General features: G+C 40.9%; 1 protein-coding gene across 1 annotated transcript in view; it reads right to left on the bottom strand.

Moving 5' to 3' along the window:
• Positions 1-23007, bottom strand: part of Cntnap4 (contactin associated protein like 4) — a 294082-nt gene extending 271075 nt beyond the window's left edge. The window contains exon 1 of the mRNA XM_021220063.1: positions 22831-23007. Coding sequence (XP_021075722.1) covers positions 22831-22921 — 91 coding nt within the window. The 5' untranslated portion in view covers positions 22922-23007. The remainder of the gene's footprint in view (positions 1-22830) is intronic.
• Between the last annotated feature and the right edge of the window lie 113 nt (positions 23008-23120).

Raw genomic sequence — 23120 nt, 5'->3', positions numbered from 1 at the left:
ATGAAAGAAAAAAATCTCATATTCAGAAAAGCAGCTGTATACAAAAATCAAACTACAAAACTTGGAAGCCATAAACACATTTGCAATAAAATAAAAGCTAATGCCACCCAGTGGAGTCTACACTGCTATCTCTTTCATGGATAGCTTCTGCCAATAAGACACAGAAGACTTCCATTGCGTCTTCTTTGGAGATGAATCCTGAACTCTGTTCTTCCTGTATTTCCTGTGAGTCACTCCATGAGCTCAGTATCTGCCCTTCATGGTTCCACATCAGAATCCACTTTCTGTCCCTTTCATGTCCCATCCTTACATTGTGATGAGTTCTACAAAATTCAAACTTAATGCCGCACACCTGAATGTGCACAACACTTACTATACAAAAAAAGATCATGTGACATTCTAGGTTAGAAAAAAAAAGTACAGTGTACATGTGCTGGTGAGATAGGTCAATGAGCAAAAACCCTTGCATCCAAGGATAATTAACCTGAGTTCTATGCCCAGTTGTCCCCTCTGACCTCAACACATGTACCATTGCACATGAACTAACTCTCTCTCTCTCTCTCTCTCTCTCTCTCTCTCTCTCTCTCTCTCTCTCTCACACACACACACACACACACACACACACACACACACAAATTCATACACTCATGTTACATAAATACAGATTTTTTTTTAAATACTGCCCTTAGTTTTACCTGCAGGAGTTTTTACTGCTCAGACCATTTGAGAGATAGTTTTTGTTTTTTCTTTGTCTGCCTCTATGCCATACCTATAGCCTGCCCTTCTGAACCTCTTGTGGTACATGCAAATGCTCCAAGCTTTTAAGGCTCTGACTTTGATTGACAGACACTTGCTCTCTTCCAGCATCTTTATTCATCCTTCATGAAAGTGTTAGCTCTGTCCCACTCTGCTCACACCTGATGCCTTGTCTAGAACCACGCTAAAGACTTTGTAGTTTTCTCCCTCTCCTCTCTCTGATCATCCTGTGTTGTGCTTTTCTACCCACCCAGGAAATTAAAAAGCTGAACACGGAGCCCAGGATGAGCTGGTTACGATTCGACTGTACAGCCGACCAAGCGTACTGTCTGCAATCACAGTGGCACCCTGGAAGCACCCCAAACAATGGCCTGCATTTTTTGTTTTATACGAAAACCAAACCCTAGGTATAAAATATGATGACAAAAGCACCATGCATCTGAGAGTCGAAATTCTCCTTCGGATGGCGATCAACTTACCCATGCTGAAGACATAGGGGATAACGGACACCATGCTGTGGAGGCTTGCAAAGTATTTGTGGAGTGAATAAGTGAATAGCACAAGCAGAAAGAGGAAATGGGGAGCCCCAGAAATGACAGGAGGGAAGGACGCTTTAATAAGCTGAAGGAACAATAGCCCAATCCTGAGAAGAGTAAATTGTACGAAACCAAATATATCCAGGCAATACCAAAATGAATAAATAAAAAAATCACTAAGAATTGGTATAACATAGTTCATTAGAATTTCTTTCAATCTTAGCTATCATTCTCTGAATCCTCCATGCCAACTGAAAAAAGGATTAGAGAAAAAAAAAAAACAGAGTTTGAAAGTGTGCTATTACAGGGTTCATTTAACATGGAACATAGTCAACAGGAGTCATTCCTAAGGATAATTTTCACACCATCCAGAGTCAGGTGAAATATAAAAACTTCACCTAAATCGACTCCAGGGCTGTGATCGAGCTAGCTTTTAATTTTAAAGGGAATTAGAAGGAACACACAGGTCACACACAAAATGTGAATGGCATTCACAACGTGCACATTGCCATGCAGTAGGTACCAGTCTTTATTTTGTCACCATTACCTTAAGACATGTGTTTATGTCTTCTCCATGTGGTTTTCAGTCCCTGCATATCAGAGATGGGGACAAGTTTTTGATTTTACACTGTTACCTTGACTAGAACAACAAAGTCATACATAGTTATTTTAGGGGTTGAGTGTGTGGGTGTGTGGATGGATGGATGATCCCTTACCTATCCTAGAGCCACTCTCCAAAACCCCTCAGACAGTACTCATTTGTATAAATCATACCGGAAGATGACTGACAAAGAAATGCCCCATAGTAGCAGACAGACAGACAGACAAGAACTTACTGCCTTTTGCTCTTGCTTTTGGAAGGATGGATGGTTTTGGAAATAACAAAGGATGAAAAGCAAAATACTGAACCCAACTTTCAATGAAAACCATTCCATTGAAACTGCTACACTGTGTTTGGGCTGCAGTGGTATTCTTTGGCAAAAGAAGGAAGGAGAGAGGAAAGAAAGAAGGAGAGGGAGAGAAAGAGAGAAGGAGAGAGAACTCTGCCTGTAACATACACAACATAACACCCAGAAGGCTGGTGCTGGAAGACCATTGGAACATGAAGCAAGCTGGGTGGTCAAGTATGAAACCTCACCTCAAACATTATCGACCACTGTAGGATTAGTCAGTTACTAAAATACCTCACTTGGTATTTGACCTAGAGTAAGAACGGCATGGTTAAATACATTTATTTTCAGCACATGAGCTGTAAACAAGTAGATATAAAACTATGAAAGGACGCTTCACAAAGAAATGCCTTAATGACAGGGTTGCAGGAATCCCACTTTAAATTAATTTTACAATGAATTAATTCTTTCTCCGTAGAACCACATCTCCTTAAATTTTCCTGTATATGTCACAGTACATAGGTGAAAGACAGAACAGGCAAGAGACACTGTTAAAGAAAATATTAAAGTGATAACCTCATTGTTCCATCTGATAAAGCACATATTTTAAGCTGTAGTGTGTTGTTTGTGCAGTAAGAAAGAAATATTCATAGCTTCAGGCACATCTATAAGGAGAGCCAGGCTGGATGGACAGAGTTCAACAGTCAGAGAAAATGTGAGGCATGGGATGCCTAGGAAATCTGTAATATTTTTCTTTTTTTAAAATAAGGCGGGGGTTAGAATTAATGAGAAACAGCAGCCATAAGCTTATTGGATTTAACACAAATAGACCAGATTTCCAGGAGCCCTTCCTTCTTAAATGGAATCCATTCAAAATCCTAAAAGAGAAGCTCTTCCTTCTTCTCGCTGGCGTACATTAAACGTGCCCAGCTTTCCCTGACTAATAGGGAAGCAGAACGCACCGGGCATCATTTCCTTGAAAGACTGAGCTCTTTTTTTCTTTCTCTAAAAAGATGAAAAGAAATACGTGTATTTTCTAAAGAAAGAAAACTCTAAACCACCAGAGGAAACTCAACATCAGCACCATGCTGCTGTTAAGAGATTCTTCACCAGAACGTGACTCGTGCCACCTGGAGAAGACACTCCATGGAGAGCGACAGCGGGGAGCCTGCATCTGGAGCAGCCCACCTGAGGCCACCAGCAGGAGTTCTGAGGAGGACACATGTAGGGAAGATTGCTGACACCGATGAGGGCTGGGGAGATGCCTGTACGTGTAACTGACAGGTCCAATTGATGAGTGAGGGGGATTCCTGGAGGGTGACAGATGTGCTTCTGAGATCTGTCAAACGTGACAGTCTCTCCCCACCACCGCTGATTCATGCTGGAACAGACCATCCTGGAGAAAACACACACACACACACAAAAAAAAATTCATCTCCACGGGTTATAAATTCTTGAGCGGAGATGGGGAGGATAGGAGGAGCTATCTATGACTTGAAATTTTTTTCTTCCAGGGGAGTGGGGTGGGGTGGGGTGGAGCCTGGATTTTTGCAAGGTAAAGTGACATTGAACAGTCCATGACATTGACATTTGTAAGTAGCTGGAGATACTGCAATATTAGAGAATTTACAGGAGCCTTAAGGGAGATGCAAACTGCTAGAAGGTGACACTGGTAGACTGGGAGCATTTAAAAAAAAAAATTCAATGAACACCCCACTGGTTCAAAACAGAAGAAATGTCTGAGAAGAACGCACATGCATCTGATGAGTTATTATCAACTCCCTCTCCTAAAGAAAAATACAAAGACTGTTTAGCCATAAGGGAAACTCACTGGAAAGGAGGGGAACACACAGAGGAGAAAAGACTGAGTAGGAACAGCTGCTGTGTTTACATGTGGTGAAATAATATATGGTGAACAGCTGTCCTGGCTCCCACTCCCACTCAGAAGGCATTTGACAAATCTAAACCTAGACAAGTTTTAAATCGATTACAAAGTCCCACAACTGGTCAAGGTACAGAGAATAAGAGACTTAAGACGACCCCTAACTGAGACAACTATATCACACCTCCCATGCCAAGGGCTCAAGGATCATTTCAGAAGGGACACAAAGGTGTTCAGAGCCAGGTGTAGTCAATGAACTCACAGATATCGCTACAGTATGCACAAGACCTGGGAAAGCTCAAACCAGATGAAACCCCAGCCTGGAGCCAGGGAGGTGGGAACACAGGTTCATGCCTAGATGAGAAGCTATTGGCAGTTGATAGTTGCTGGGAAAGGTACAGTGTGTTTTCTTTAAGGGTGTAGCTTCAAGGAGGTCCACCATGCTCCAGTCAATGGCCATGCATCCAAGAGTCTATGGGAAGCATGAAATTGGACTGAATAAAGTTTAAATTAGAAAGAAGAGGAAGTCTCAAGGTTGGGTGGGTAGGGAAGGAAATGGTGGATCCGCAAGGTGTTGGAGAGGAAATGAGCGTGATTAAAATACATTGTACGAAGTTATCAAACAGTTAATAAAATAGAAATGAAAAAACTTAAAGTGATTAAGATGGTGGTTTTGTTTGTTTGCCTATGGATAGACATGAAGAGATCATAAGGAGAAGGAGAGAAAGTTGTACTATGTGACTCAGGAAACAGGACTTGGGAAAACAAATTGTGTGATCCACTTCATTGGGGAGGGGAGCTATACTCAAAACACTCTCAGCAAATCATCCAACTGGAGCTCAGAACCATAAAGAGGAATGTAACTGAAAGGGGATAACAGCTAAGGGAATAATGGTAAATGTTGATCTTAACAAAGGGCAATAAATTACCACCCTCTGAATATGTAACACTGCCGGAAGGAATGTTGGAAACGCAATAATGCGCTCAAGGGGAGGGACTTCCTTCAAAGATATGGAACCCTGGTGAATTTATGGAAAGGCATTTTTGTATCATTAAGGTACACGCTTCTTACAGGTGTCTGGAATTCCTGGGTAGAGGCAGCTAGAGAGCATCAGGCACTGATCAAAAGAAAAAGACAGAGCAGTGGTGAACCTACAAAGGCCAGGCAACAGATGGACTCACTACAAGTGATTTCAGCAATGGCACTGAAGAGGCATCTATCCAAATGGAGAACGGCTTTGTTCAGTTTTTCAAGCTTCAGTGTGTAAAAATTACATATATATGTGCTGGTGAACTTGAGAAATCTCTCTTCAGATCAAGAGTTCCCTTATGTAGACAGTTGCAAGATTCAACCTGTATGATGGACTGAATTATATACACGCAAAAGTTATACGTGGAAAACCTAATCGCTGACGTGTCAGTTTTGAGAGAGGTATTGTAGGGAAGAGGCAATTATCATTAAGTGATGTTCTAAAGGTGGGACCCTTATGTAATAGGAATCATGTCCAGATAAGAGTAGGAAAAGATTCAAGTGCTCTCTCGCTCTCTCGCTCTCTCGCTCTCTCTCTCTCTCTCTCTCTCTCTCTCTCTCTCTCTCTCTCNCACACACACACACACACACACAAACACACACACTCATGTCATTCATGCATGCTACCATGTTCTTGAGGTCATAGGGAAAAGGTAAAAATCACAAGTCAGGAAAAAAAAAAAAAAAGATTCACCATAAACCAACCCTGACCCCTGACCTTGATTGATCTTGGACTTCCAGACTCCAGAGGTGTAGAAAACATGAACTCCTATTGCTTTAGGCACTCAAGCTGTTCTATTTTGTCCAGGCCGACCTAGAAGAGGCACAGAGCAGCCATAAGGAGTGTTCCTCTGCACGGCAGGGAGGAGAGAGGTTTGGATGGAAGAAAGAAATGAAGCCAGTGGAGAGCACTCAGCCAGGCAATGCACAGCTGCAGATATGAGCTGGCTTTTGTGTGTGTGTGTGTGTGTGTGTGTGTGTGTGTGCCTTGCGAAGTTTTAGCCTCATATATTCCTGTTCTAGGAGGTGTTGATTAGAAAGAATATAGAGGGAATATATGAATCTTGAGTACCAGGAAGCAAGATGGTTCTGGAGAAACTTTTTTTTTGAAAAGGATAGATTTTACTGTTGCCTACGTGTAGCCTAAGGTTTCACTCTAACCAGTAAGTTTGCCCTTAAAATACAAATGACAGGATATTTGAAAAGAAACAGAAGGATCACTTTAGATTTTTTTTTCACACTACAGAAAGACAAATGCCATATTCTCACTCCTGAGTGCACACTGGTCTTTTGAAAGTAGAGAACGCCTTAGAAGTTACTATATAGCCTGAGAGGGCAGAGGACAAGCGGACTGTGGTGGCTGAACGTGCCTGGTAGAGGAATTGTTTTGTTCAATAGCACATGTTACGGTTTGAATGTGATACGCCCCATGGCCCCACCTCTGGGACATTGTATATAAATGCTTGGTCCCTAGCTATGATACTGTTTGAGGCAGCAGAAGCCTTAGGGCTGTGAGCGAGTCAACAGATACAGTGCACCCTTATAGGCATACCCCACTTCCAGTTATAAATCTAACTCTGTGCTTCCTACCCAGAAAGCCACGAGAGGCTCTGCTAACTGTCCCTGTCACCATGAGCTTTGCTACTCCTCCCCCTGACATGATGCTCGGCTCAGTCGACAGCTAGGAGCCAAACTATGTCCTTCCTCCCTAAAGTTGTATTTTGTTAAATCAATGAGAAAATGATAACTAATAATCCCAAAAATATAATTGCAATGGATGGCAATTAATTTAATATTTCAAAACGGCTAGTAGGGAACATTTTTTTTCTAACTTCATAATACAAAGAAATGGTACATACTTCAGGTGATCTATTAGGCTCATCTTACACATTACATACATGCATCAAAATGTCATGATCCAGAAACATGTATAGTTCTTACGCATCAATTTTAAATTAAAATACATAAATACATAGTTTTAAGATTTATTTTATGTGTTTGTGTGTATGCTTGTATGTTTGTGTGTATATACACCTATGTGTGTGTGTATGTGTGTGTGTGTGTGTGTGTGTGTGTGTGCATGCACATGCATGCTTAAAGGTAGCACTTCTTTGTGTCTGCACAGCTCTCTTGAGCTCAGTGCAAAACGGAGGACTCCCTTTTCTTTGCAGGGCTTCCTCTTCTCTGCCTGATCTGGGGAGCCTGACCCCCTATCCTCTACCTACAGGATGTCATGTAGCCTTGGTGAGATGTCAGGTTCAGCTTCCTTTTCCCAATAAGAACCTGTCCAGCAAGCATCAGAATTCCTGTAATGCCTTTCCATGCAAATGAGGCATTCTTTGGTACCCTAAGCTCTAGCCAATGATAGCTACCATCCTGGACATCCCCAGCCCCTTCCCAAAAACTATATAGCCCTTGACTCACCCCAAATAAAGTTAAGCTGCCTCTCTGAAGCTGATCCCAGAAGTCTGCCATTTCCATTGTACTCAGGGGGTTCCTTTGGGTGGACCACAGCCCCTGGGAAGAAGGAAGGACCTATATGTTGGGGGAGGGGAAGCATGTGCACATGAGTGTGGATGCCTAGAGAGGCCAGCAGAAGGCATAGGTTTTTGTGATCCACCCAGTATGGATGCTAGGAACCAAACTATAGAAAAGTAACAGATTCTCTTCACTGATGAGCTGTCTTTACAGCCCCAAAAATACATATTTAAAACAGGAACACACCACACCTAAAGACCGTGATAGAGGTCACAGGTGTGCTGTAACACTCAGAAGAGGTATTTGAAAGATCCCTGGAGAAAATAATGTGTGAAGTCAGTGAAATGGAGCCACACGTCAATTCTGCTATTCTTTTGTCTTTGGTAGAATGAGGACAGCCTCTAGGCCCCCGTTTCCTATTCTGTAAAGGAGTTGTACTCTGCCTCACAGGCCTCCAGCAGAAGTGAATGGAAAGCGGAGTCCACACTCCAACCCCTTAGAGTCCACGGAGCCCAACGCAAGCGGGAATATCTGTCATTGTTAATGACGGCACATGTCAAAGTCGTGGAGAGCTGTGAACTCTACAAAGCTGGCAATAAATAAATAAACAAACAAATAAATAAATCACAACTGTGTACCACGAGAAGGGAGAAACGCGAAAGGAATCTGAAAAGGCATGATAGGGTTTTATAAGAAACGTGTTGTGTTTTTAAAAACGAGCATGTGTGCAATTAAAAGAGGAAATTAAAAGTTAAGAACCCATCAATGCAGGCGAAACTGGCTCTGGGCAATGAGAAGAAACATCGTGTGTACATGCAGAGAAAGAGCGAGGGAGCTGCTGGCTGATTCTGTGCAAAGTCCGTGAGGAAGAGAAAAAGTAAAGATGGAGTAGAAGGAAGGCCCTTGGGTTTGCTTTGTCGTTGTTGTTTGTTTGTTTGTTTGTTTTCTTCATCTCTATATATGAGGAAAGTTTTCTTTTTTCTTTTTTCTTTTTTTACTGTTATATATATATAAGTTGCTTTTTTTATTGGATATTTTCTTTATTTACATTTCAAATGGTTTTCCCCTTTCCAGGTCTCCCCTTTGGAAACCCCCTATCCCACCCCCATTCCCCCTGCCTCTATGAGGGTGCTCCCCCACCCACTCCCATCTTCCCACCCTGGCATTCCCCTACATTGGGGCATCGAACAACCTCAGGCCCAAGGGCCTCGATGAGGAAAGTTTTCAAACCAGAAAACATAAAATCGAATTGGGAGTGTTGTCATGTGACTAGAATCCTGACACTCGGGGGAAGCTGATAGACAAGGGCTGCTGTGAATTGCAGGTCACCCTGGACTGTGTCGTAAATACCAGGCCAGCCAGAGTTACACTGAGAAGCCCTGTCTCAAAATAAATAAATAAATAAATAAATAAATAAATAAACAAACAAATAGAAAAAATAAATTTAAAATAAAAGTAAATGTTTATAAGCAGGAATTGAAATTAAGGTGGATGAAGAAGCTGACAGTGTCTTCCTGAAGAACAGAAGGTCCCTTTTGTGTAACTTCCAATTTACAGGCTGTCTCCGGGTGTGTGTGTCAGGGGCAGGGGGGGGAGGGTAACCAAGGAGGGCAGACCCAGGATGACCCCAAAGAAGGCAGCAGCTATTCAGTCAGTCTATGCTCATAGTGTGTGTGTGTGTGTGTGTGTGTGTGTGTGTGTTTACACATGCATATGTGTGTGCATGTGCACATGTGTTTGTGCATGTGCATGTGTATTTTGACCTGTCCTCTGAGAGTCTTAATCACAATGATTTGATCCAGTAGCCTAAAAAGCTACAGTTGCTTTACTTTTTTAAAAAGCATACAGAAGGAGGAGGAGAGAGAACGGTAGGTCAGGCACTTAAAGTTACTGATAGCTTGGGATGGACGCAAGGGAATCTAATAGAAGAAAACAGAAAGGCAAATTTGTAAAGGGTTAGCAAAAAAGAAGGAGGAGGAGAAAGAGGAGGAGGAGGAGGAGGAGGAGGAGGAGGCAGGGGAGGATCCACCAAATATAAATGGCTGTCTTAAGCATTCAGATAACTGATGTCCTTCTGGTTTACCTGCCTATCTTCTAAGACACTGATGTTTCAACTAGAAAATAAGACACAAGCCATGCACGGACTTCCTCTCCCACTTACTGAGAACCCTCTTCAGGGCACGAACTGCACTAGATGGTGTGTTTACAAATATCTCCAAAGTAATGCCTTCACTTTGTCAGAGATTTCTAGTTTTGTAAATGAGACTTTTTTCAATACCAGATTCCTTGTTCGAGCCTAGCAAGCACTCAAGGTGAGAGGGGATTTCTGCCAAGGAATGTTGACAGTGATGGCAGTTTATTTAGGTACCCCACAGAGGAATTGAGGGAAATTTGCTTTAAACAGATTTCCAGGGCTACAGGGATTGCTCAGTGGTTAAGTTCTTGACACCCAAGCCTAGGGTTTAAGACCGTCTACCCAGAAACCAATGTAAATGTCAGGGGAGCATGGCAGCTCACCTCTAACTCCAGGCTCAGAAGGTGGACACGGGATCGCCAGAGCAACCTCGACAGTGAGACTACAATACCAGGGGTCTCTGAAGTTCATTCAGAGACCCTGCCTCAAAGAGTATAATAGAACAATGGAGGGTGAGTCCCAAGATCAGCCTCCACAGGCAAACATAATAGCGTACTACACACATGCAAATATGTACCTATACACATGCACCACACACACACACACACACATACATATATTCATATACACATTCACACAGATGTATACACATATATTCACACACATATATATTCACACACATACATATTCACACACATACATATTCACACACATACATATCCACACAAATACATATTCACACACATACATATTCACATACACATTTACACAGATGTATACACAAATATTCACACATGCATATATTTACACACACACACACACCAGTAATATGGCTCAGTTGGTAAAGGCACTTCACCTCCAAGCCTGCACATTCGAGAGGATCATCAACAGAACTTACTTACATAAAAGAAGAAAAACCCCACAGAATCGCCTTCTGGTCTCCACACTCATGCTATGGAATATGTCTCCCCCCCCCAACACCCCCAGTAATAAAAAAGTAAAATAACATTTAGGAGAACTTTCCGAAGTATTTCAGAAGTATTTGGGGAAGGAAGTGTTAGGGAGATTACCAAAGTAAAGAGAACAGGTGAAGATTAAGTGAGGGAGGGTGGTGGACTCAAGCTAACAGCAGGATTTCAAGGAAGAAAATGCAGTAAACAGAAACCAGGGCAGGAATACACAAGAGGATCCTGTACGGGGCGGGGCCCCGTAGTTCTCAGGACAGGTCACTTTAGGCTAAAGCAAGGAAACACTCTCACTGTAGTGAAAGACCGCCGAAGATCTTTCTTTGTTCTCCTCCAAACCCAAAAGCCTTGACATAGAATAAATACATGGATTATTTTGTCAGACTTACTTGCAAAGACAGTGATGTGTCGTGGTTTTTCATTTTTTTTTTTTGTTTTGTTTTTTTGTTTTTGTTTGTTTTGTTTTTTTGTTTTTTTTTTTAATATCGCCTAATAAGGAATGGATGAAAGGGGGATGCTAGGGTCCAGGGTGAGGAAGGAAGGGGGGACAGATGCCACACCAGCCAGATCAGCCAAGTCAGTCCTGGCAATCGCTAAACGTGACAGATGTCATAGCCAGATCGTCCTTATATCCAGGGAAATGAAAGAGGAACACGATCACGGGAGGTTGGATTTTGCTAACTCAGAGGAACAGAGAACTTCCTGCCGTCTTCTCTAGAGAACATTCTAGTGATTAATGCCATTACATACATTCTCTTCCCACTAATCTAGTTTATATTGCAATTACACACATCTATCTAAGAAAAAAGCCATTCCATGGGCAAACACATAACAAGGCCTTCTTCCTGAAATGAATATGGTCTTTCCACAAGGAAGACCAGTTTTTTTAAAAAAATGAATTTAATCTCAGTTTTACATGTTAAATAGAGCAAACTATTCTGGGTATAATTTTACTTTTAATCCTACAATACCCTACATCCCATTTTTATGAGCCCTCTTCTTTCCTGACTCTTCAATAGATATGATATTTGATTAGGGAATAGTTTATGTTTTCTTGTTACATTTTGTGGTAAAGAAGGCTGTGAGTTTATAAAACTATGTATTATCCTCTGTATTTGCTCTTTGCTTTTTTAAAACTCTTTTCCTGGATTTTCTGTATTTGGGGCGGTGGGGGAGGATGTTAAGAAAAGGCTAGACATCTCATGATACTCAAGATGAAGCAATCACGACACTTTAGACATGTCAAGTTTTCTTAACCGGGTGATGAGACAGTCTACACTCCAAAGCACAACGGTTCAAACAAGCCTGAAATCTTATACACCGTGCCACAAAAGCACCTAATTGAGCAGCTTTATAACCTCGCACAGAATTCCCTCGCCACCAATTTAGACAGAATTGCTTTTATTTTAGCAATGTTCTTTTAATTAAGTCCTAAACATCTAAAACATGGCAAATGTAAATATGTATTATAAATCCTTAACTATGAGGATCAGTGAGCATCCATGCAGCTTTCTGCCTCAGAGAAAGAGACTCTCTCTGTTTAAAATCAGCTCAAATTGAGAGATAAAACCAAACGATGTGACAAATGCTAAACTTTGTGATGGTCTGCTCTGGATACAAGCATAATTCCATCACACTGTCTTTGAGAGCCACACTCTGTTCCAGTTTGCCCAGGGGCTGTAATGCCACAATCTCTCCTGCCTCTTGTTCCACCCTCTGTGTCATGCTGACAGAAGCTAGAATTTAGGGGATGATGGGAAGTCAAGTCAAATATTAGAGTGATCATGCCACATCCTACGAAATAATGAACTCTGAAATGATAAAAGAGAGATACAGTTGTCTATATTCAGCGCAAATTTAAACAGGATCTCAAAAGACACTTTGTTAGTGTTTTATTGTATTTTAGTGTCTTTTAATACAATATTTTTTATTTCTTCTCTGAGAATTTTATATGAGTATACAATGTACTTCTTTCATCATATCTACTCCAACTACCCACTCTCAACTTATCCTAGACTTCCACAACCACCACTCCCTCTCCCTCTCCCTCTCCCTCTCCCTCTTCCTCTTATATTTCCTAAGTTTTGACGTTGAACTTTGAACTCACTATGTAGTCCAGGCTGACCTGAAACTTGTGGTTCTCCTGCCTCAGCCCCAAAGTACACCACCACACCCAGCTTATTTTGTTAAATTTTAATCCTATACAGTTCTGTTTGGCTATCAGGGATTGGGTTGTTCTGGTTTCCTTTCTGTTGCTGTGAGACACCGCTCTGACCACAAGCAACTTTAGGGAGGAAAGGGTTTATCTGGCTTATACTTCCAGATCCCAAACCATCACCTAGGGAAGTCAGGGCAGGAACTCAAAGGAGAGAGGACAGGCAGAAACCATGGAAGAACATCTTTGCTTTCTCAGTCAAGCTTGTGCTTTCTTAATCAGCACATGACCTTACGTATGGAATGGTGCCGCCCTTAGTGGGCTGGGCTCTCCTACACCAAACAATAATCAAGACAATTCCTCATGGACACACCCACAGACCAATGTGGTGATGACAATTACTAAATTAAAATTCTTTCGAGGTCATTCTAGGCTGTGCTGAGTTGTCAGCTACAGCTAACTGGGATAGTCATGATGGGTTTCTTTACAACAAGGAAACTACATATTCATGGGGTAACATATTAGGCATACATGTTAGACAGTGTTCACATCATAGTAAAATATCTACCTCCACACAGTTTTAAACTATTCTAGAAATGACTATGATACAGACAGCAAGTGAAATACAACTTTCTATGTCCCAACACTACTTAATTAAAAACCTACCCCCTATGGGTAATGTTCTGAAATCTCCATCCTTGACTCCACCCTGGGACACTCCCTGCCCTCAGAGATCATTGGCTAATATCAGTTCGTGAGGGCAAAAGGAGCAGAGATAGCAGATGGTGTAGGGGTGTGATGAAAATGAGGTTCAGAAACCCTGAGTATGTAAGGTAATGATGACATGCAGGAACCAGCTTTGGGGAGACAGATCAACTTTACTTGGGGTGACTCAAGAGTTACATAGTTTTGGATTAAAAGGTAGGAATATCCAGGGTGGGCAAATGACATTGACTGAAGGCTTGATGTATTGAGAAGCCTCATTAGCTTAGGGAGGCATTCCAGAAATCTCAGGTGTTAGCTGAATGGGTTCTTATGAGGAGAAAGGAAGTTGACTCTATCATCCAACTAAGGCTAACATTCCACAGGTAGAGAGATGTGTGAAGGTTTTTGAACTTCCCAGACAAGGTCAGAGAAGGAGAAGCCCTACTGGTAAAGGGAGTTTGATATTTTATGCGAAGCCCCAAGGCTATTTGGACAATGGTAGACTTCAACCTTAATTAGCAGAACACCAGCCAAAATGCTTCCCAACACACACACACACACACACACACACACACACACACACACACACNCACACACACACACACACACACACACACACACACTCTCACACACGATAATGTTATCTCAGCAACTCAAGTCCCTTAAAGGCTATTTCCAAACTAATTCCTTCCTTTTTTCCTTGTCTCCTGATGATAAACAGATTTTAAGTGACAAGTCTTAAGGGCCATATTATGTATATATGTATGTATGTATGTATGTACGTATGTATTATATACACACATATACCTGTGTATATGCCTCTGTGTGTGTGAGATCAATATGCAATCTTTTAAAGAAAAGCTATTAGCCTAGAAATTTAATTTTCTCAACTTTTCTAAGACTCCCTCTATTGGTCTGGTAGGTAGGGGTTTATACCAACAGGAAGATCTGAGGACCTCTGCCATGAGCCAAAAGCTTAAATGTCTGCTCAAGTTCATCCAGGAACCTACCCAACCCCTGGATCATGGCTGGTTCTTAAGTTATTCAGAGGACCTTCAAATGCAATCTCTGTTGGTTACAACTGCTAAGCCAAGTAATAAAATAACAGTTTGGCTAGCAATTATACAATAAATGTGCTTTAGGAAAACAAGTGAATTTATATATTTACATTACTTCTAGACTAGTATCGACCCAATAATCCCATTTTAAAGCACCATAATTGCCAGAGGATGGGGAAAAGGTCACAGAATCAAATACGTGTTTTGTGGCCTTAGAAGCACATAGTGTCTTACTCCAGACTACCACTAATGAGGGGAGTTTAATTTACAAACAAAAAAAAAAGTAATTAGAGCTATTGACATGATACATACATAGCACGCCATTTTTCTTTTGTGATTTAAAAACCTCCTCGATAAATCCCATCACCACTCTATTAAATAATTACACATTAAAAATTTTTATAGTTACTAATTTTGAACTACTTAAAATGTCAAATGTTTGCAGGCTTCACTCACTTTCCCAATTATTACACTGGAATGACTCATTAACTGTAACATAAACAGGCTCATTTTTACATCCTGTTATGAGATGTCCCCGATTTCATTGTCAAAGTACTGTTTTCCCATGAACCATGACAGAAAAAAAAAAAAAAATCGAGTGGAAAGGGGCAAAAAGTCCAACACAAACCCTCTTTCCAAATATGACATGGAGCAAGTTGGTCTGCACACTGTCATTCCTTGGCCTGTAGTTTCAGGTACCATGTATGTGAATACCTTTGGGAAAAAAAAAAAAACATTTTGACAAAAATGTCTACCTTTTGAAAGCTGATTGAGAAACGAAAGTACCTTTGTCACATTGTACTGACAGATTTTGGTCTTTATCAACTTCAGACCCTTGGAACAACTTGCTGGCACATTTGGGAACCCCAAACTATATAGTAAAAACAAAATGGCCAGCTGTGAAAGTCACAGAACTATGAACATACAAAGACACTCAATTGAATCCAACAGGGAGCCTTAGAGCTCACTGAGGAGTGCTCTAATGCTGCAATGTGATATCCAGGTTGCTTCCTACCTCCCCCAAATTAACATAATCCAATGACACCCAAGCCACCATCACTCTCATCTAGAAATGCTCTGTAAGAGCTGGAGATGAAGATGTGGCTCAGAAGTTAATAGGGCTTGCTGTTCTTGCAGAGGATGTGGGTGGGTTCAGTTCTCAGCACCTACATGGCAGCCCACAGTTGCCTCTAACTAAGTTTCAGAGAATCTAGCACACTCTTCTAGCCTCTGAGGGCTCCTGTGCATACATGGTGCATGTTAACTCACAAACACGCATGTACACACACACACACACACACACACACACACACACACACTGGAATTTTTTAAATTTAGAAATGCCATCGAGTTGTAACCTAGAATGACAAGTAAACAATTACTTCTGAAGACATTTTAAACTTTCCCTTAAGATCCCAAAGGCTTCTTGTGGCCACGTTCATTTCAAGAGTAAATTATTTGAATTTTAAGGTGTTCTGTTCAATGGTAAGTATGTTTTCCTTGAAGAAAATCTTCAGGCCATCACAGTAGGGTCTCCCAAAGTACCCTACTTATCATTCTGTAGTAAGGTGTTTTCTTCTGTTCTTAGACCTCTGTAGTAGGGGTGGGAAGTTCTAGGGGTAGAAGCCTAGAATCATAAGAATACTAGGCAACTGTTATACCAGGAAAAGGTATCCCCAGCCCTTAGGTATTTTCAATGGGGTCTCACTAGGTAATCAGATCGATACTGGAGACTCAAGACCCTCCTGCCTCGTTATTCCATATGTTAGAATTACGAGTGGGCCCTCACATCCCACTGAGATTTTTTTTTTCTCCTTAAGATTAGCAAAATACAACCAATGGCAGCATCTGATAATGCAACTCAAGGCATGTCTTAGAAGATGTGTTTGTTAAAGAGTATTTCTAAAGGTTTCTGGGGAAGAGCCCCCTCGTGCAGTCGCCTCTTCAGTCAGGCAAGGCTCACTCTAGCAATAGCAAGAGCCAAACGCATTCTACCTCAAGAATGTGGTGAACTCACAAAACAACTTTTATCAGAAATGCACATCCCGAGAGGATCAATCCTTCTCCCATCACTCTAATTAACAAGGAAACAGCAATAATTCCAGATACATATCAAACAAGTCAGTGGTGCCAAAATGTTTGAATCAATAAAAATGGAAAATAATAAGCTATAAGCAACGAGAGGAAATCAGATCAAAGTATGCAATTCTTTATTATTTCATCAGAAACAATAAGCTACCAATATGAATATGCATTCTTGGGATTTGTGTAGCGATGCTGTCTTATCTTCTTACTGTTTACAGTTTGCAAACTTTCAGTCAGTACAGAGGAAAGGAAAAGATTGGATGGGGTGTTTTGTTTTGTGTTGGTTTTTGGTTTTTGGTTAGTTGGTTGGTTGGTTGGCTGGATGGATTTGTTTGTTTGTTCTTAAAAAACACTGATTACTGACATGGCAGTGCACAGCTGTAATCTCAGCTCTTGGAGGCAGGAGGATCCAGAGTTGAAAGTCAACATGGGTTACCCAAGATCCTCTCTCAAAACAAACAACACAAACAGTGAAAGATTTCTTGGCTAATCTGAGGCTAACTGGCCATTTAAAGGTCAAATGATTCATTAGTTGACAACATTAAAGGTCCAGTATTGATTGATCTGAGATAAAAGAGATTTTTCACTCTACACAGGAAAATGAGTATTTGTGAAACCCCACTGAAACTCTAATACAAAGCCACATTCAAAGCTTTGGGCTAAACATCTAGGTCCAATAGAAGTCTGTGAGTCAGTTGTCCCCTTCTTACTAAACCCATCCTCGGTGACATCTTCACAAGTTCCTTAACTTAAAAAAATGGCCCTGGGATGAGAACCCTGAATCCTCACTTAAAGCTGAACCAGGTGTGGTGGTGCACATCTTTAATCTAGCCATCTAGAGACAGAGAGGCAAGTAGATCTCTGTGGGTTTCAGGCCACCCTGGTCTACGTACTGAGTTGTAGGCCATCCAGGATTATATAGTGACTCCCTGTCTCAAAAATACACGAACAAAAGAAAGCAAGTTATGAGACAGGCATAGTAACACGTGCCTATTATTCCAGAACTTGGGAGCCGAGTCTGTGGAATCAGGAGTTGAAGGTCAGACATAGCAAGGTCAAAGGCAGTCTGAACTACATGAGACTCTGTCTCAAGAGAAAAAAAAACTGAATAAATTATAAAAAATAAAATTTTTTTGAGTCAGTTTTTTAAAATTGTGCTACAAAAATATTTTTATAGTATATATCACATTTTAACTTACTCTTTAGACTGTTGTAAATAGTGTAATATAAATAAAATTAACCTAATGATTAGTTTTTGGAAATCAAAAGTAAATACAATTGCAAATGGACAAGATATTTACATACAAATTAATTACGCTGGCATGAGTAGGTAGAAAGCACTTGCTTAATTATTGTGAATTCTCAGTGGGTTGTGCTTAAATGAAAATCTATTTTTTCAATTTGTTCTGGAAAGTTTGCCAATTTGAGCTTTTTGAGGAAGCTCCCGAGTTACTTTCAAAGCAAGAACGTTCTTCAAACAAGACCGTTTTCCCTATGATCAATTTGATTCCAAATCCAAATTCTGACTCAGAAAAAGAGTAGAATAGTTTATGCTCGTGACCATGTGAGGTTAAGAGCAGGATTTTCATCCTAAATATCTGGGGTGATATTGCTCACATATTTATTAAGCACTGCATACTAATCGAATTACTCAAGATTAAAAATGTCCCCTTAGCAACCAAAAGTGCTGAAGACATTTACTAATCAAATGGAGGTATTGCATAGTCATAGAAAGGAGATTTCTCCAAAATAGCCATATAGGAGAGACAGAGAAAATATGATCTCCTGTTATACTTGCCAGTCGGGTGAGCAGCTCCTTCAGTATGTGTGTAATTAATGACATAAGAATATTTTTATCAATTAATATAATCTGTGCACACCTACAGTTCATCATTGCACCATACACCATACATCAGAGGTCAATGGAGGGTTTTTTTTTTTTAACAAAGGAGCAGATAGATAATACAGAATATTACATAGGTACTTATAAAGCAAGAATAAAGAGAATTCTAACAAAATCTTACCAATCAAATTCAAAATATAATAATATATAAATACAAATCTTGCCCATGCCGTTGCATAATTGAGACAGGTGACTAAAATTCAAATTTCACACTGTCATTTTGTGCCTCAAAAAATTCTCTTAAATTTGTCTTTTTTTTTTTCAGGTAAAGATGCAAACCCCACTGTTAGTTCATAGTCCCCATAAAGACAGGTGTGAGGGCAGATGTGTCCCATGGGCCATACTCTGCCAACGCCTGAGTAAATATTACAACCTCTTCCCAATGACCACATGCAATTCCACTGGTCTTTTTTATTGAAGAAAATAAAAAGTCTACTGATGGACTCTCATTGTTTTTATGTGACATGAATTCCCAGACTAATTTCAGGAGATTATAATGATATTTATTACTTTAATTAAGGACTAGGGATCATGTGGAAGTCATGTTTGGCCTACATGTTGGCTCATAAGCTATGTTAACCATGTGCAAAAGGATCAGAAATTATCCAGAGCAGACACAATGAGTGGAGAGAAGGCATCAAGTGTATAACAGTAGATGATCCTAGGAGTGAGTCAGAAAGCCCACTGACCTGCTCTTCCAAGGGCCAGCCATTGACACATGGTGTCATGGATCATATCCACCAGTATTTTGTTATTACACTGTAGTTATTTCATTATTTTACTGCAGAATATCTGGAGGAGGGAAGAGTACAAAAAGAAGCTTCCAGAAAGAACCATGACACTGAATTTTATCAACTTTGAGGATCTGTCCAGTTGTATCTGGGTTGTACTCAAGAATCAGTAAGCATGGCCTTCTACAAGGGCAGCTACTTTTCTCTATTACTGATTTTATCATATTCTTGGTACTTCCTTCAAAGTAGATAACAGACATATCCCTGATTTCCACTAAAGGAAAGAAAGAACACAGTCAGAAGCTGACTTCTAACTCAGTCATTAGCGAGCTATTTGGTGGGCATTAATTATTCTCCGGGAGAGGTTCAGTGTGTCTTCTGTCAGGTGATCTGTAAGAATGAAACCAAAACAAAACCCTTCCCAGGCTTAATAGTTATATATACCCCATCCTTCTTATGCGGCGAGTAAGCCTCCAAAACTGTCTTGGCATTCAGAATCTGTAGGTTCTTAAGAACAAGTGTAGAATAAATAAATCATCATTTCCCTTGTCCTAGTACCTCTGTCTTAGAAGGAAGTGAAGAAACCAGAGAGATCCAGGAGTACGGCCTCTCGAACAGCAAGCCCATGAGGAAGGATGCCGCTGTGTTTGCACAAAAGGATGACTCAATGTAATAACAAACTTATCTTGACCTGGACATAGACTAAAACCTTAGGGCTGGTTTACAACTTTGAAATGTCATATGGAACACCAGAAACAAAGAATTCAACCCACTCAATATATTTCTTTTTAACTACACAAGTACTAACTAGAGTCATAAAGAGTGTCACTGGCACATGAATTAGTAATGTGTACTTACACATAAGTGTGTGTGTGTGTGTGTGTGTGTCTGTGTGTGTGTCTGTGTGTCTGTGTGCATGCACATGTTAGAGTGGGGAGGAGAGAGGGTGGCTGTATTTGCATGGAATCTTTCTAATGCAAATTTCTCAGTTGATTAAGTAGATCAATTAATATTCAAATTAGAGTTCACCTAATCCCAGGTTTACAGAGTCCCCTAGGCAAATGTTCTTATTGTTACCCAAAGGCCGACTCCCTGGATGACAGATTTTTCTCCTTGTGAGTCACTTGTAAATAAAGAAGAAAGGTGTTTACATTCACCTGAGAGACAGGTCTTTAATTTTTGCTTATATTCAGTTCCCCCGGACTTTACTTGTGGGATTTGAGATTGATTCACTTCTTATTAATAAACAATCTGGTTCAGGAGAGTTTGGGGGAAGTCTTATAAGGCCACTTTGAAATGCTTGTGCTGGTTACAGTTGCCTGTCCTTTGGTTAACAGGCATCCCTGTTCATAAACTCATAATACATTGCTCCATCTTCCAAAACTGATATCATGGTAGGACACATTTTTCTATCCCAACCCAGCAACAAGTGAACCCGGACTCCTCCAAAATGTAAACAGTGAGGAAGAATATAAAAATTAGGAAATGAAATCTTTTGTTCTACGCTGGCATGTCACATTGTCAAAATACCAATAAGAAATTAACTAAAAGTCACTTTAATTCTCGGAAGCCATTGAATTATAAATTTTGTCACTTGAAGAAAAGTTAACTCTTAAACAGGCCTGCTAACTAAGAATTCCAACTTTAATATTTAAGTGTTCTCGTTCACTTCAGTTCTAGGCTCTCCACATATATCCAATGACTTCTTAGAGAAATCGAACCCCGATGGATACAGATCCAACATTGAAATGGCACCCATGGGAGGCCCAGGCAGAGCTAAGCAGACATGAACACTGGCTTCTCCTCTGATCTCAGCTACTCACTTTTTCCCTGACTGAGGAAGGAAGCCTTTTAATAGGGATCTTTCGGTGACACTTTGCATCACATTGCAAGTAAGCAAACAAACATCAACAGCTCGCATCCCAATTATTCATATTAATAAACTGCAAAAAAAAAAAAAAAAAGATGTGCAGGCAAGGCATAGGGAAGACAAACTGGGTTAGGCTAGCATGAAGCTCTGCCCAACTCAAGGGAAAGAGCCTGTGGTATGCTTCGCATCGCAACAGTGACCTCTAGTGCTCCCTCTCAGCTGAACCCCTGCAGCTGCAGAAGGAATTACACCTTTGCCACAGAACTTCAACTGAGCAGGTGGGTGGGTTCAGGTCTGTTGTTGTGTATCATCCTTGTTTGTTTATTTGCTAGAGGCGCTTGTCAAGGCCATCACCCACGGGACTCTAAAATTTTGGGCTGGGTGAACCTATGCCTATTTTACTGATTTAATGGGATTTGATTTAAAAATTGAATGGGAAACACAGTCCAGCCCAGGGAGTGAAGTTCTCTCCTTTGCAGGGTAGCAGATAAATTCTGACATTAAATGAGCTCCTGCAAAATCATCAGCGGATGGACACGAGCTCCCGACAGTGAGTTCCCTGTGTTTTTCCCTCATGAGGACTCTACAGTTAAGGCAAAGGTGGGTTTATGGCAAAGAGAGTTACCAATTTCTTGTCTCTCAAACCTAAAGTTGCCAATAAGGCAGGTCCCATCCATTCCTGAACAGGACTTACAACCCTTTCTTGTAAAGCACATAAGGGTTGTCTTTAAAATCTGAGAAAGAAATAAAAAGTTGTATGTTTGCTTAGCTGTTTTTATCATACATAAAAAGAGGAAATTCTTCTATCTAAAGAATCCAAGCCAAATATAAACTTTTAAAACTTTTCCTATTTCCAATGGCAAGCTATTGAAAGAGTTGGGCCAGCGTATTTTGGATGATATTTAAATTAAGCAACGAGACTGTTAACAAATGTTCCTTGAATCAATGAACTCAGCACCAAGACAATCAATCACAAATACATGAAGTTGAAAATTCAACCACTAGAGAACACTACTTAAGCCGGTGGTGGGGGAAGGGGGGAAAGTCACCTGCACATTTCCCTTTAAGGGAGATGGAGGGATGGGTACCCATCCAGGAGTACTCTTCTGCTTGAGGACACAGCTCTCCAGTGCTGAGCTGTACCTCCACCAGTTCTGCCTGCCCCTGCCCGCAAAGTCTGCAGTATGTCTCAGCTATTAGCCTGCACCATTTTAGAGATGCAGCCAGCCACTGCTAAATCGCAAACTTCAGAAATCTCAGCTAATGCAGCAGAATATCAAGTCTGCGGGTTGTTCTCCTGGTAGACAAATAATCCCAATGAAATTCAATAACCTCAAGACAGGCGCAATGGAAGACATTCCCAGGCTGCCCCCCATTAAGATGCTAATTTAATGTTTTACTAGAAGTTGAGTATTCTCAATGAATATTCAAAGAGAGTGAAATTCTGCTAGTAAAAAAAAAAAAAATCCAAATAACATATTGCATATTTTGACCAGACCAAGAGGAACCCGGTCATATTTGCACAATTCCCCTGTAGTGCTTTTCCTAGCCCCGCAGCGATTCCAGTTGAAAAGATTAATCGTGAAAACAACAGAATCAAAGTTTTGCGCGGAGCCCCCCTGCAAGTTTTAAATCATTTGCTGTGTACTTACATGAATTCCCAGCTTCCACTCTGTTCCAATTTTGAGTAGACAACAGAAGTAACATCTTGAGAACAGCTCCAGCGACAGATCCCATATTCATAATTTTTGAGCTCCCCAAAAGATTTCGAGTGGCTCTCAGAGCGCTGGAGACAGGTTTTCCTTGGTCCTTCACCCAGCACTGACTGGGTCTTCAGAATCTCTAGCTCTCTGGCTCTCTTTCCTCCCCCTCCCACCTCTCACGCGCGCGCTCTCCTCCTCCTCTCCCTCCTCCCTCCTCCCTCCTCCCTCCTCCCTCCTCC

This window comes from Mus pahari, chromosome 20 (assembly GCF_900095145.1).
Source record: "Mus pahari chromosome 20, PAHARI_EIJ_v1.1, whole genome shotgun sequence".
Classification (NCBI taxonomy): domain Eukaryota; kingdom Metazoa; phylum Chordata; class Mammalia; order Rodentia; family Muridae; genus Mus; species Mus pahari.
Note: the sequence above shows the minus strand (reverse complement) of the source record. Positions and strands in the feature narration are given on the sequence as shown.